Genomic DNA, 15,072 nt, shown 5'->3' on the forward strand with positions numbered 1-15,072 from the left:
TCAAGTAAAATAAATAAATTTTGCTGTTATCTGGAACGAACTATTTTTTATAGATATTTATAAAAAGCAAAATGCCCTTTGAGCCGAGCTTATCACATGTAGATGTCGCTCGATTTTGAAATTTCTCACTAAATAAAACGCTTGAGTGCATTTTTATCAGATATGGAAATTTATATTTTGTTATCTTTTTTCACTTAGGTCGGAGTGGCTATAAACGTTATTTAAATAGGAATGAAAGGTGATGATAAAATATTGGGATCAATAACGACAAGATTATTAGTGTGGCTTTAGAAGATAGTAAATAATTTCTCTGGGAAGGAATTCTAGTCTCTATCAATATGTCTGCGGGATCTGCCAAATGTTTTGGATTCATTTTTGGTTTTCTTGGTAAGACTTTACTATTTGTTTCGTGAAAAGATACACGTTATTTGTCCCTAATTTTGAACACATAGACTGGAGGGAAGGCAGTTGGTCAACAACACTGACTTCCAACTACTAGGCCTACTCCAAATGATTACAGAGTTTTGCTCCTCACTCTTATAAGGTACTTGCAGTACCTAGGTGTGGATCATGAACACTGGAATTCACAGTAAAACACGCTAACCACTAGGTTATGCTCAATTCACTAAAGTTTTAAAAAAGTGAACAACGATATTACATCCCATAGTTATTTTTGTATAGGCCAAGTGATTAGGGCACTTAACTCCCAGTCTGAGGATCGTGGGTTCAAATCTTTGTCATACCAAACGTGCTCGCCATTTTAACAGTGAAGGCGTTATAATGTTCGGTCAATCCCACTATTTGTGGGTAGAAGAGTAGCCCAATCGTTGGTGGTGGGTGGTGATGATTAGCTGCCTTCTCTCTAGTTCTGCACTGCTAAATTAGGGACGGCTAGTGTAGATAGCCCTCGTGTACCTTTGTAAGAAATTCAAACCAAAAAACAAACTAAACATACAGACCACCGCTACAAGAAATCTTGTTGCGTTTCCTTGATTTGTTCTTGTTCTAGATAGCTATGAGTGTGTGGATTTCTCCAAACATTAGTTCAACTTGGTCGCAAGTGACGAATCAAACAAAAAAATTCGAAATTTTGGTGATGAGCTGAACATAACTGCATACTTGGATATCTTTTCTATTACCCTTTTGTTTCATTCCCAGTGCTTTGATATCTGTTCTAATACTCTGCTATTATTTGAAACAAGTTTAAATTGTAATTACTCACTGTTTTGAAAAATTATTAATAACTTTTTTCTCTAGTGCTGTATCATACGTCGACGGGAAGGCCGCACCTATGACAGACATAACAACTGATCCATGTCCATGTCGTTGCTGTTCGGTCAAGTCTCGTACCGACTGCAGCCGGTATTACCTGTGTGTCGACAATGTTCGGTTTTCCAAGAAGTGTAACAACGGCCTCGTGTTTAATGAAGACATTCAGAACTGTGATTACAAAGACAATGTCATATGCCCTAGTAAACCGCCCGTCCCTCAGAACTTCACGTGCCCCTCGGCAACAGGGCTCTTCCCTTACGATCCTGACTGCTCCTGGTATATCCAATGTTCTCACAGGATTCCTTACGTCATGCCATGCCCACCAAATCTGCTGTTTAACCGAAACGAAAAGTTGTGTGACTACAAAGAAAACACCGATTGTATTGAAGGTGAGTAACACAACCAAATGTAAAAATTTATGATCCTCAAAAAATAAAATTGAATTTCTCACCAACCAATAAACAGTACTCAGGACCTGTTTATTAACAGTATTCAGGACCTGCGATAACGATAGTTATGGTGGTTGAAGAATGGGACGACGACTTATGAATTGTAGTTGCTTCCCTCCTCCAGAGCTAATGCAGTTGTCCATTAATCCATTTTTAGATTTGGTCTCCTTACATTTCTAATTATCCCCAACCCCCCTCGTTAAGAACAGTTAGAGAAAAATCTCGGGGCTATCTGAAGATATCATGACAGTTATGTTGATCTTTGTTTACCTCTATTACTGAAGATGTAATGACAGTTATGTTGATCTTGGTTTACTTCTATTACTGAATATATCATGACAATTATGTTGATCTTGGTTTACTTCTATTACTGAAGATATCATGACAATTACGTTGATCTTGGTTTACTTCTATTACTGAACATGTAATGACAGTTATGTTGATCTTGGTTTACTTCTATTACTGAATATATCATGACAATTATATTGATCTTGGTTTACTTCTATTACTGAATATATCATGACAATTATGTTGATCTTTGTTTACTTCTATTACTGAAGATATGACAATTATGTTGATCTTTGTTTACTTCTATTACTGAAGATATGACAATTATGTTGATCGTTTTTTACTTTTGTTCCTAAAATATCACGCCAATTATGTTGATCTTTATCTACTTCTATCCGTGAAGATGCCATGACAATTATGTTGATCTTTGTTTACTTGTATCCATGAAGACGTCGTGACAATTACGTTGATCTTTGTTTACTTCTATTACTGAAAATATCATGAAATTATGTTGATCTTTGTTTACTTCTATTACTGAAGATATCATGACAATTACGTTGATCTTTGTTTACTTCTATTACTGAAGATATCATGACAATTATGTTGATCTTTGTTTACTTCTATTACTGAATATATCATGACAATTATGTTGATCTTGGTTTACTTCTATTACTGAAGATATCATGACAATTACGTTGATCTTGGTTTACTTCTATTACTGAACATGTAATGACAGTTATGTTGATCTTGGTTTACTTCTATTACTGAATATATCATGACAATTATGTTGATCTTGGTTTACTTCTATTACTGAATATATCATGACAATTATGTTGATCTTTGTTTACTTCTATTACTGAAGATATGACAATTATGTTGATCGTTTTTTACTTTTGTTCCTAAAATATCACGCCAATTATGTTGATCTTTATCTACTTCTATCCGTGAAGATGTCATGAAAATTATGTTGATCTTTGTTTACTTGTATCCATGAAGACGTCGTGACAATTACGTTGATCTTTGTTTACTTCTATTACTGAAAATATCATGAAATTATGTTGATCTTTGTTTACTTCTATTACTGAAGATATCATGACAATTACGTTGATCTTTGTTTACTTCTATTACTGAAGATATCATGACAATTATGTTGATCTTTGTTTACTTCTATTACTGAATATATCATGACAATTATGTTGATCTTGGTTTACTTCTATTACTGAAGATATCATGACAATTACGTTGATCTTGGTTTACTTCTATTACTGAACATGTAATGACAGTTATGTTGATCTTGGTTTACTTCTATTACTGAATATATCATGACAATTATGTTGATCTTTGTTTACTTCTATTACTGAAGATATGACAATTATGTTGATCGTTTTTACTTTTGTTCCTAAAATATCACGCCAATTATGTTGATCTTTATCTACTTCTATCCGTGAAGATGTCATGAAAATTATGTTGATCTTTGTTTACTTGTATCCATGAAGACGTCGTGACAATTACGTTGATCTTTGTTTCCTTCTATTACTGAAAATATCATGAAATTATGTTGATCTTTGTTTACTTCTATTACTGAAGATATCATGACAATTATGTTGATCTTTGTTTACTTCTATTACTGAATATATCATGACAATTATGTTGATCTTGGTTTACTTCTATTACTGAAGATATCATGACAATTACGTTGATCTTGGTTTACTTCTATTACTGAACATGTAATGACAGTTATGTTGATCTTGGTTTACTTCTATTACTGAATATATCATGACAATTATGTTGATCTTTGTTTACTTCTATTACTGAAGATATGACAATTATGTTGATCGTTTTTTACTTTTGTTCCTAAAATATCATGCCAATTATGTTGATCTTTATCTACTTCTATCCATGAAGATGTCATGACAATTATGTTGATCTTTGTTTACTTCTATTACTGAAGATATCATGACAATTATGTTGATCTTTGTTTACTTCTATTACTGAATATATCATGACAATTATGTTGATCTTGGTTTACTTCTATTACTGAAGATATCATGACAATTACGTTGATCTTGGTTTACTTCTATTACTGAACATGTAATGACAGTTATGTTGATCTTGGTTTACTTCTATTACTGAATATATCATGACAATTATGTTGATCTTTGTTTACTTCTATTACTGAAGATATGACAATTATGTTGATCGTTTTTTACTTTTGTTCCTAAAATATCATGCCAATTATGTTGATCTTTATCTACTTCTATCCATGAAGATGTCATGACAATTATGTTGATCTTTGTTTACTTCTATTACTGAAGATATCATGACAATTATGTTGATCTTGGTTTACTTCTATTACTGAATATATCATGACAATTATGTTGATCTTGGTTTACTTCTATTACTGAAGATATCATGACAATTACGTTGATCTTGGTTTACTTCTATTACTGAACATGTAATGACAGTTATGTTGATCTTGGTTTACTTCTATTACTGAATATATCATGACAATTATGTTGATCTTTGTTTACTTCTATTACTGAAGATATGACAATTATGTTGATCGTTTTTACTTTTGTTCCTAAAATATCATGCCAATTATGTTGATCTTTATCTACTTCTATCCATGAAGATGTCATGACAATTATGTTGATCTTTGTTTACTTCTATTACTGAAGATATCATGACAATTATGTTGATCTTTGTTTACTTCTATTACTGAATATATCATGACAATTATGTTGATCTTGGTTTACTTCTATTACTGAAGATATCATGACAATTACGTTGATCTTGGTTTACTTCTATTACTGAACATGTAATGACAGTTATGTTGATCTTGGTTTACTTCTATTACTGAATATATCATGACAATTATGTTGATCTTTGTTTACTTCTATTACTGAAGATATGACAATTATGTTGATCGTTTTTTACTTTTGTTCCTAAAATATCATGCCAATTATGTTGATCTTTATCTACTTCTATCCATGAAGATGTCAGGACAATTATGTTGATCTTTGTTTACTTCTATTACTGAAGATATCATGACAATTATGTTGATCTTTGTTTACTTCTATTACTGAATATATCATGACAATTATGTTGATCTTGGTTTACTTCTATTACTGAAGATATCATGACAATTACGTTGATCTTGGTTTACTTCTATTACTGAACATGTAATGACAGTTATGTTGATCTTGGTTTACTTCTATTACTGAATATATCATGACAATTATGTTGATCTTTGTTTACTTCTATTACTGAAGATATGACAATTATGTTGATCGTTTTTTACTTTTGTTCCTAAAATATCATGCCAATTATGTTGATCTTTATCTACTTCTATCCATGAAGATGTCATGACAATTATGTTGATCTTTGTTTACTTGTATCCATGAAGACGTCGTGACAATTATGTTGATCTTTGTTTACTTGTATCCATGAAGACGTCGTGACAATTATGTTGATCTTTGTTTACTTTTATTTCTGAAGATATCATGATAGTTATGTTGATCGTTTTTTACTTTTATTTCAAACATATCATGACTGTTATTTTGATCTTTATTTATTTCTTTTACTGAAGATGTCATAGTTCTATGATATGCCTTGAAACTACGTACTTTGTAGCAACTCATTCTACCAACAAATCTTTATCGCCGCCAAAGGTTTGATTGTTTTACCCATTGTAGTGAGAATTTTCATGAAAAAGTGTAGATTTGTGTACTTAGTAACGTTTTGCTTTTATCATATATTAAAAAAAAACTTACAAATTTTCTTCTTACCTGACTAACCAGAAGGCACACAAAGCCAAGATTTACGTAGTAAGTCTAGTCATTACGTATAAGTACTTAGACTGTTACCTCCCATGATCCTCTAGGAATTGCTCATATATATATACACCATGAATACACGAGGATTTCGCATAAAGCTACTCGAGGGCTATCTGTGCTAACCGTCCCTAATTTAGCAGTGTAAGACTAGAGGGAAGGCAACTAGTCATCACCACCCACCGCCAACTCTTGGGCTACTCTTTTACCAACGAAAAGTGGGATTGACCGTCACATTATAACGCCCCCACGGCTGGGAGGGCGAGCATGTTTGGCGCGACTCGGGCGCGAACCCGCGACCCTCAGATTACGAAGCGCACGCCTTAACGCGTTAGGCCATGCCAGGCCTTTCTCAAATGTACTTTGGTTCAGAAAACAACAAACAAATGTCAACTCAACCTTCAATCAAAACCAGTATCTGAAAATATTACCAGAAATACTTAGTGGAAAATTACAACTAGATACAAATAACAAAGAATCAATTCTCCGTTCACACTGACTAAGTCATAAAAGTTAGAGGGGGGAGGGGAGTGATTGAGGTGACTAAGATTGTCAAGGGAATTGATGTCGTCGAGAATCATTTTTATTTTTCATATTTATTGGTGAGAATGGCCAGTAATGTACAAATGTTAGTAGGGTAGAAGTTATCGCGAGCTAAGAAAGCTTTAGTGTTTTAAAAGTGGTACTTTAGAATGGGTTGTCTTCAGATACGTTTGATGCAAGTAATTTAAGGGAAGGCTTGAGAAATATTTATATGGCAAAGGCTGAACGTGAGGGCTTAGTGCTGTAGATGGAAAGGCCTAGATAGACCGAAAGATCCGTTATTATCCTTATGTGGGAGAAACAGAACATAAATTGATTTTCACCCCAGGTTTAATCGGGCGTTTTAAAATAGTTAAAGGTAGAGCCGACAGATTGCAGCACCTTTTCAGGTGCTTGCGAAATATTTTTGTTTTTTAAAGCACAATACTAAACAATAGATATCCACAGCATTTGTAAAACAACCGATTTATCAGGTTAACGAAAGATAGTCTTAGTAGCTTTCTCACAAACTATAGATATTTTACCATCACTACTATTATGTTTTAACGTGCTTGTTGTAACTTCCAGTTTACTGAATTACATTGCTAAATCATTCTAATACCCCACGCCCACGTGCTTGCATCATACAGAACATGATTTTATTTATTACTCGAATCTTGCGTTGAGTAATAACTAATGTAATCACTTTCCATGATAATGGCTAACTGTATAGTTACTGACACGTTGGTAGATAAGGGAAAAGTTACCTACACAGTTGATCGTAATATGAACAACTATTTTCAACTTACTAATCTTCACTAACTTAAGTGCCGGTTCAACTACAATAAGGTGGGGGAGGTTAATTCCGAAAACCGAACACCATATACCACTTCCACCAGGATAAAGTTTATTGACAATAGGTCCAGTCGTCCGTAACTTATAAGTGGATACACACACATAGTATAGAATTTTGTCAAAGAATATTTTTTATTAGCTGACGCATTCAATAAACGTAAGGGGAGACATAGAGATTCAAACCCTACAACTAACAACCACACTATGTTACTCCATAAAGGATTTTAATGTTACATGCTAGGTTTGTTGACATTCGGTTCAACGGTACGCAGTTACAAGTAAATAATAATACACACAAAGTTCGTTAACAGTTATTGTTAAAAAATGGGCCTGTCGATCATTTACAAACTGATACACCAAAATGTTTGCGTACAGTTCACACCAAAATGTTTGCGTACAGTTCTATATCGATGTTATTGTCCACATGCATGGAGTAGCTGCCGAGAAAATGTCTGAGTAGGAACAGAGTAGATAATGTACGATAGCTGAGACATATCCCAGTTGTTGTTCTGGCCTGTTTAATATGTTTTGAGGGTTACGATATACACCTGTTTTATATAAAAGGCTAAGATTTTGGTACAGTCGCTTTCGAAACAGATCAAAGTTTTGTTTAAATAATTTCTTTGGACCTGGTGAAGAGTCGTCCTTCGTTACGTGCCAGAAGTTAGAGGACGTTAAAATGTTTGAGTGTCCAGAAATGATATGAAGCCAATGGACGTTAACAGAACAGTAGTGTACCCCAATGTACTATATTCAGAATTCTGAAACTTAATCGGATTACAGGAAACGTTGTTCCAGGAAAGTATATTGATAGATATCGAAAAGTCACAATTCGAAATGACCGTGTTTTGGTCAGCTGAACACGTTAAAGTTGAAAGTAGTCTTATGACAGCTTACGACAGGAATGGCATGAACACATTTATTCCAGATTATCCAAAAGAACAATGAATAGGAGACTGGCCAAACAAGCTATCTAAAAATTGATATTAACTAGACATCACCGCCGTCACTGTGTCACTTGGGCAAGACAATAGGACAATAACAATATGTCATCTTTTCAGAACAGTCCCGTTTCTGACTTGTTATAGCTGATGGTAGAATTCATGTTTGCATTTTCCCTGAAAATGGATAAGAGAAGATGAGAGAATATTATCTTTTCCATGGAGTACACACAGGAGGTGGAGCAGTACATGTTTGGGCAGATATTCATTATGGTGGAAAAAAATGCTCTTCATATCCCCCAGGAAGACTCAAAGGTACCTCCTACAGGTATCATATGGAGACAGTATTCTGCTATACGCTAGACCAAGGCTCGGTAATAACCACTTCTCACATTGTATATATTGTACAGGAGCGTCTCGATCTAGATGGCGTTACAATATTTCCATGGCCAGCAGAGTCTCCATGTTGTCATCCCATTGAAAACTGTTAGGCAGAATTTAGCCGCAAAATTGGTATCCACAACCTTAAACCAACTACTGTAGCTGAATTGAGACACCCTATCGTGACAACTTGGGACGGAATAATGGTGGATTACACCAGTAATTTTGTTAACAGAATGCCACATAGAGGAGGTTATTAGACTATGAGGAAAATCAACCATGCAATGAATGTTTAATATGAACTGATTTAAGGTTCAAGGCGCTACTTATAATAATTTGATGTTATATTTTATTATTAAGTATGTTTTGGGAAGGTTTTATTGTGTAGGTGAAACGCTAAATTACATGCTATAAGTGTGTGACAATTGTTTGCTGTTCTAATAAATTGTTTATGATGTCCAGAGAACCTCTTTGTTTGTTTTGAATTTCACGCAAAGCTACACGAGGGATATCTGCGTTACCCATCCCTAATTTAGCAGTGTAGGACTAGAAGGAAGGCAGCTAATCATCACCACCCACCGCTAACTCTCAGGCTACTCTTTTACCAACGAATAGTGGGATTGACCGCCACCTTATAACACCCTCAGAGCTGAAAGGGCTAGCATGTTTGGTGTGACCAGGATTCGAACTTGTGATCCTCGGATGACGAGTCGAGTGTCCTAATCACCTGGCCATGCCGAGTCCCAGAGAACCGATCTCATTTTTGAAGTTACATACGTAGATGTTTTACGTAACATACATTTCTCATTTTTTAGCTTAATATACTTTTATTCCATCTTATTATTTCTTACAAAAATACGCAAAAATTTTGGCCAAGATTGTATATCTTTTGTTAACTTTCCACAGATTATCCTTGGCCGACTGATATTCCAGGTGTGTCGGATGAAGAACTATACATCATGAAGTGGCAATGTCCTGAGCTAAGCGGAATTTTTGCACACCCCAAATCCACTTCCAAATATATAATTTGTAAAGGTGGCGTACCAAGCATAATGAAATGTTCGACTGGTCTTCAGTTTAATCAACAAACAAAACAGTGTGATTGGTGAAATGTATAAAACAATGAAAAAAATGTTAAATCGTATTATTTTTTGTCATAAAAACAATTTCTAATAACAATAAGCATGAATTTCAAAGCATAGTTAATTTAAAAATCATAATTTGTATAAATTACTATAAAAGAGATGAATTGAGTGAAATGTTTAAATAATATAAATAGAAAAAGAAAGGAATGAAAAAAAAAACCCAAAACTGTAATAAATATAGAAAACGTAAATATTAAACTCGCAAAATGATCAAACAGAACTTCATGTTTGTTTCGGATATTCGTGAAAAATATCTAAAGAAAAAATATATAAGTAATCAGAAATGAGAGCGACTAAAATAACGAAATGTAATATATAATTCAGAAAATAAAATAAACATGAAGTACAGCAAACAACCACATGTTATAATGTAATGAATAAGACAGCAAATAACCACAGGTTAAAATGTAATGTAAAAAATAAAATATGAGACACAACAAATAAGCAGGGAATATGATAAAACGAAGAAAAGAAAATAAGAAACATATAGAATATTGTGTGTGTGTATGTTTTCTTATAGCAAAGTCACATCGGGCTATATGTTGAGCCCACCGAGGGAAATCAAACCCCTGATTTTAGCGTTGTAAAACCCGTAGACATATATAGAATATAGTTGAATATAGAAAATAACACACACAGTAAATACCCATAAAGAAACGTCCGAAAATAAACACCCTAAATGTCGAAATATATTATAATAAAATGTATATGGGGAAACTGAAACATAAAATATAAATGTTCAGAAAAGAGAATTTCGGAATAATTATGCAATAGTTACAGGCGTGACCCAATCACAGTTCAGTAAAGGATGCAGTGACGTGATATCAGTTATCGACAACAATTGAAGGTTATTTTAGTTTAAGAGTTGGGGTTTATATAAACAACACCTGTATATCTGTCTTACACGTAAAAATCAGTAGGTGACGTATCTTACAGATATAGCGTTCAACATATGACGTGATATGTCATTGCCTCTAAATACAACGAAATATACTAGTAGAAAACTAGTTTAAATTAATTTTTGTCTTCAAAGTGCACATAGTGGGTGCATTGGTAAAGAATCGATATTTTGTTTTTACAAATAATGTGCAATAGCTAACATCTCAGTGATCAGGTGCAAACATTTCAAGTTAAACAGCAGAAATGAATAAAATATTCACTTTAAAGTGCATGTGTGCAATGCTTTTTGTTTTTTTCCAGTATTGCTGAAAACACGCCGCTGTCGTTGAATATCATAGTTCATGATTCACAGTTTTACGTAAAAAATTCATAATACCTTTGTTACCTATACGGCTGAACAATATATAAGCCATATGGTGTATCAAACTAACAAGTTACGAGTTCCCTATGTTGCTTTTTATTATTGTGCCTAAAATAGGCCTTGAGTTGCAAACCGTGATCTAACATATATATATATACACGACTGATCAACAAATTTCTGATTCGCTGATGAATCATTTTCCATTGTGGTAGCTATAAAATCAAAATTCCACTTATCCTTATAACATATCATTTGTTTTAAATTCACACAGACATGACACACAAATTACTTAAATGTATTATAGCCGATCAGTTAAGATATAGATGCGTAGTTGCACTGATGAATATTTTCGCTTACGCAAAGGTAAATTGCACAAAAGACACGAACATTAACCAACATTTGACTATTAAATGAAATTTTAAAAAAATCTAACGAACCTGTCAATCGCATTACGTCCGTGTTTACTCGTCTCAGTTCAAAGCTACACAATGGGCTGCCTACTCTCTGTCCACAGCGAGGAATCGAACTAAGGAATTTAGCTTTATAAGTTCGTAATCCTATTGCTCACCCACCAAGGTTACCTTACCGAGTTTCCACAATTTCCTCGTTCAAACTGTCTAAAATATTTGATAAAGTAAGCAAGACGTATATAGCTAGGCTATGTTAGCTTTATGAAATGACCAGTAGGGACATCGGATTTTCAAAAAACACAACGAAATCATTAAACTAAACTATTTGCTCCTTCCCAGGGGCTCAATGGTAAGCTCGAGAGCTTATAGCTTTAAAAACCGGGATTCGATACCTGCGGAGGTCGCAGCGCAGGTAGTTCGTTGTGTAGCCTTGCGCTTAATAATTAGAAATAAACAACTTAGCTATTTATGCATCAGTTTGTTTTATTGGTCGAAGGACCTCTAACAAAATACGTGTCACATAAATATATATAACTGCCTTAAATGTTGCTATTAACATCACTAATTATGATTAGTGTTCATATATATTTTAAACAGGAAATCAGATATTCAACCTGTCTCTCCTTTTCCACATCGAGTTTATGAATAAAAGTACTCAATATGACGAAATTTACTGTATGTAAATAACATGATAAGTTAGGGATTAACAAGGAATCATTATATAACAGATTCGTTTGTTTGTTTTGAATTTCGCGCAAAGCTACACGAAGGCTATCTGCGCTAACCGTCCCTAATTTAGCAGTGTAAGACCAGAAGAAGAGTAACTAGTCATCACCACCCACCGCCAACTGTTGGGCTACTCTTTTACCAATGAATAGTGGGATTGACCGTCACTTTATAACGCTCCCTCCAGCTGAAAGGACGAGTATGTTTGTTGTGAAAATCTTGTATGATCTGTACATCGACAATATTTGTTTAAGGAATGACATTTTCAACACAAGTGATACAGTTACTGTGGGACTTGCAGACGACATCTGCCTCTTGGTTAACAGAGAGAAATTGCAACTGACTGTTTCCAGGCACATGTCTTACGGAGCAGATAGATGTTAGGAAACATATATAGAACGAAAAACAATAACTTATAGCGATATTTTAATAATATTATGAACTAAAAGCTAGGTAAAGGAATTACAAAATAGCGCTGAAAATCAAATAGTTTATTTAATTAAACTATATATTAAACACATGCTCTCTAAACTAATATTCGTATTAAATAAACATATCGCCGAATAATCGTCAATAGGGAGGAATATAATGTTGTTAATAGGTAGGAATATAATATCGTCAATAGGTAGGGATATAATGTTGTTAATAGGTAGGAATATAATATCGTCAATAGGTAGGGATATAATGTTGTTAATAGGTAGGAATATAATATCGTCAATAGGTAGGGATATAATGTTGTTAATAGGTAGGAATATAATATCGTCAATAGGTAGGGATATAATGTTGTTAATAGGTAGGAATATAATATCGTCAATAGGTAGGGATATAATGTTGTTAATAGGTAGGAATATAATATCGTCAATAGGTAGCGATATAATGCTGTTAATAGGTAGGAATATAATGTCGTCAATAGGTAGGGATATGATGTTGTCAATAGTTTTTACAGCTAATCATAAAGTTGTTTTGTTTGTTTAGAATTTCGCGCAAAGCTACTCAACAGCTCTCTGCGCTAGCCGTCCCTAATTTAGCAGTGGAAGACTAGAGGGAAGGCAGCTAGTTATCACCACCCACCGCCAACTGTTGAGCTACTCTTTTACCAACAAATAGTGGGATTAACCGTAAAATTATAACGCCTCCACGGCTGAAAGGGCTAACATGTTTGGTGCGACGGGGATTCGAACCTACGACCCTCACATTACGAGTCGAACGCCTTAACTCACCTGGCTATGCCCGGCCTTTACCAACGAATAGTAGGATTGATGGTCACATTATAACGTCCCAAGGCTGAAAGGACGACCATCTTTGATGGGACGGGGATTCGAACTTACAGATTGCGATACAAGTGCCCTACCCACATGGTCATACCTTTGGTTAAGAAACATACCAAGCATTATGAGTAAGACGTTGGTATAACTCCAGAGTACCACTAAACTCTCAAAATTCTTCGAAGTTCCATTTTCTTGTGTTTGTTTCAGTAAACGTATAAGATTTCCAAATTTAGAATGAACGAAATCACTTGACATTTACATCAAGTTTTAAAATTCACGTGAGTGAAGAGGTTAACGGACAAGTAAAGTTTGAAACTCCATTTTTTTAGGGTTAGTGAACTCTAGTTATAAATACAAATATTTAACGAAATATTAGTAGTTCATCTTTTCTTAATCTGATTATTCAGTAGAACTCACAGATAGTAAATAACTTTTCACGTCTACAAGTTTCAACCACGTGACCAACAGAAATTTGATTTGATTTGCCCTTGGTTGCGCGACTACACCTGAAAAACCTAAAAACATCTTCCAGCTGTGCTATGATCAGTTAACAGTCTACTAGAAAAAATATTTTATTTCACTAAAATAGGAGCTACATGTACAACTGTATACTAGAGACACTATTTTGGTGATAAACCACATGTTTTGCAGAAAAAAACAAGTGGCTCAGCAGGAACCAGGAAATTAAATTTCTGGGTTCTGATACCTGTGGTACGAAAAATACAGATATTCAATTGTGTAGTTTTGTTATTAAAAATAAAACAAATAAACAATGCTAAAGTTATTCCGTCTCTCGATAAACCATGTTATTAACTTAAACACCTTCAGTAATAATGGTTTAATAAAGTTGTGTATTATACAATTTGAAGCCAGAGCCGTTTAAGTTTTAAAGATACAAAAATTCTGTCCAAAAAGATTTCTTGGTTGACAATCTATGTAAAAAAAACACCAAAAAACATAAGTATGTATGCGTATCTGTTTTTTATTCGTTTCCACATTTCTTGATCAGTCACCACCAAACATGACACAAAATACAGAATGGCACGAGGAAGGTTGAACCCCTCTTTATCTAATTTCATATTGATAAAAATCTTGGAAAACAATGTGTGTCTCAGGACAGCTAGTATGGGAATTAGCACTTTTACTAATAAAGCAGAAAACAACGTGTCGACCTTCTAGCTCACCTTCAAGTTAACAAAGAGAGAGTTTGCAACTGACCGTTGTTCTCTGCGTTATTAGTAAAAGTGTTGATACCTATACCAGCCGTCCTGAGATACATTTTGACTTCAAGTGGATTTTTCACCATCACGAAAAACAGTATGTATTTCTTTCCAATACTGATACCTTTATGGATTTTAAAACCACTTTTGGTCCTTACTATCATAATAAAAAAATAAAAGGACAATTTTCTGTTCTTTGTTATGAACTAGATTTTATTTCACCCGTTCAAAGTCCAGCTAGTATCCGATAATACCAGATTTGGTCAGTGTGACCTAGGCAATAGAGACCAGTATCTCTTTTATGTAGTGACTATAGAGTGTTTGTTGAAGTCAATAGGAAACAAATTGAAATCTGTTTTCAGTCAATAAAAGTCAGAGATTCTCTGTTTTATATCGCTGTATTAATAATAATATATGTGACTGTTTATAAGGGATCAGCATGGAGAAGTTGTACCAGATCAGTGCTGTATTAATTATTTTGTTATATATATCTTCATACAA

At 34.0% G+C, this 15,072-nt stretch overlaps 1 protein-coding gene across 1 annotated transcript; it reads left to right on the forward strand.

Moving 5' to 3' along the window:
* The first annotated feature begins 217 nt into the window (after positions 1-217).
* On the forward strand, positions 218-9,906 carry LOC143243199 (peritrophin-1-like). The gene is made up of 3 exons (XM_076487003.1): positions 218-387; positions 1,258-1,661; positions 9,448-9,906. The coding sequence occupies exons 1-3, from the start codon at positions 359-361 to the stop codon at positions 9,648-9,650; spliced, it is 636 nt and encodes a 211-aa protein (XP_076343118.1). The 5' UTR covers positions 218-358; the 3' UTR covers positions 9,651-9,906.
* Positions 9,907-15,072: the final 5,166 nt, after the last annotated feature.

This window comes from Tachypleus tridentatus, chromosome 2 (assembly GCF_004210375.1).
Source record: "Tachypleus tridentatus isolate NWPU-2018 chromosome 2, ASM421037v1, whole genome shotgun sequence".
NCBI lineage: Eukaryota > Metazoa > Arthropoda > Merostomata > Xiphosura > Limulidae > Tachypleus > Tachypleus tridentatus.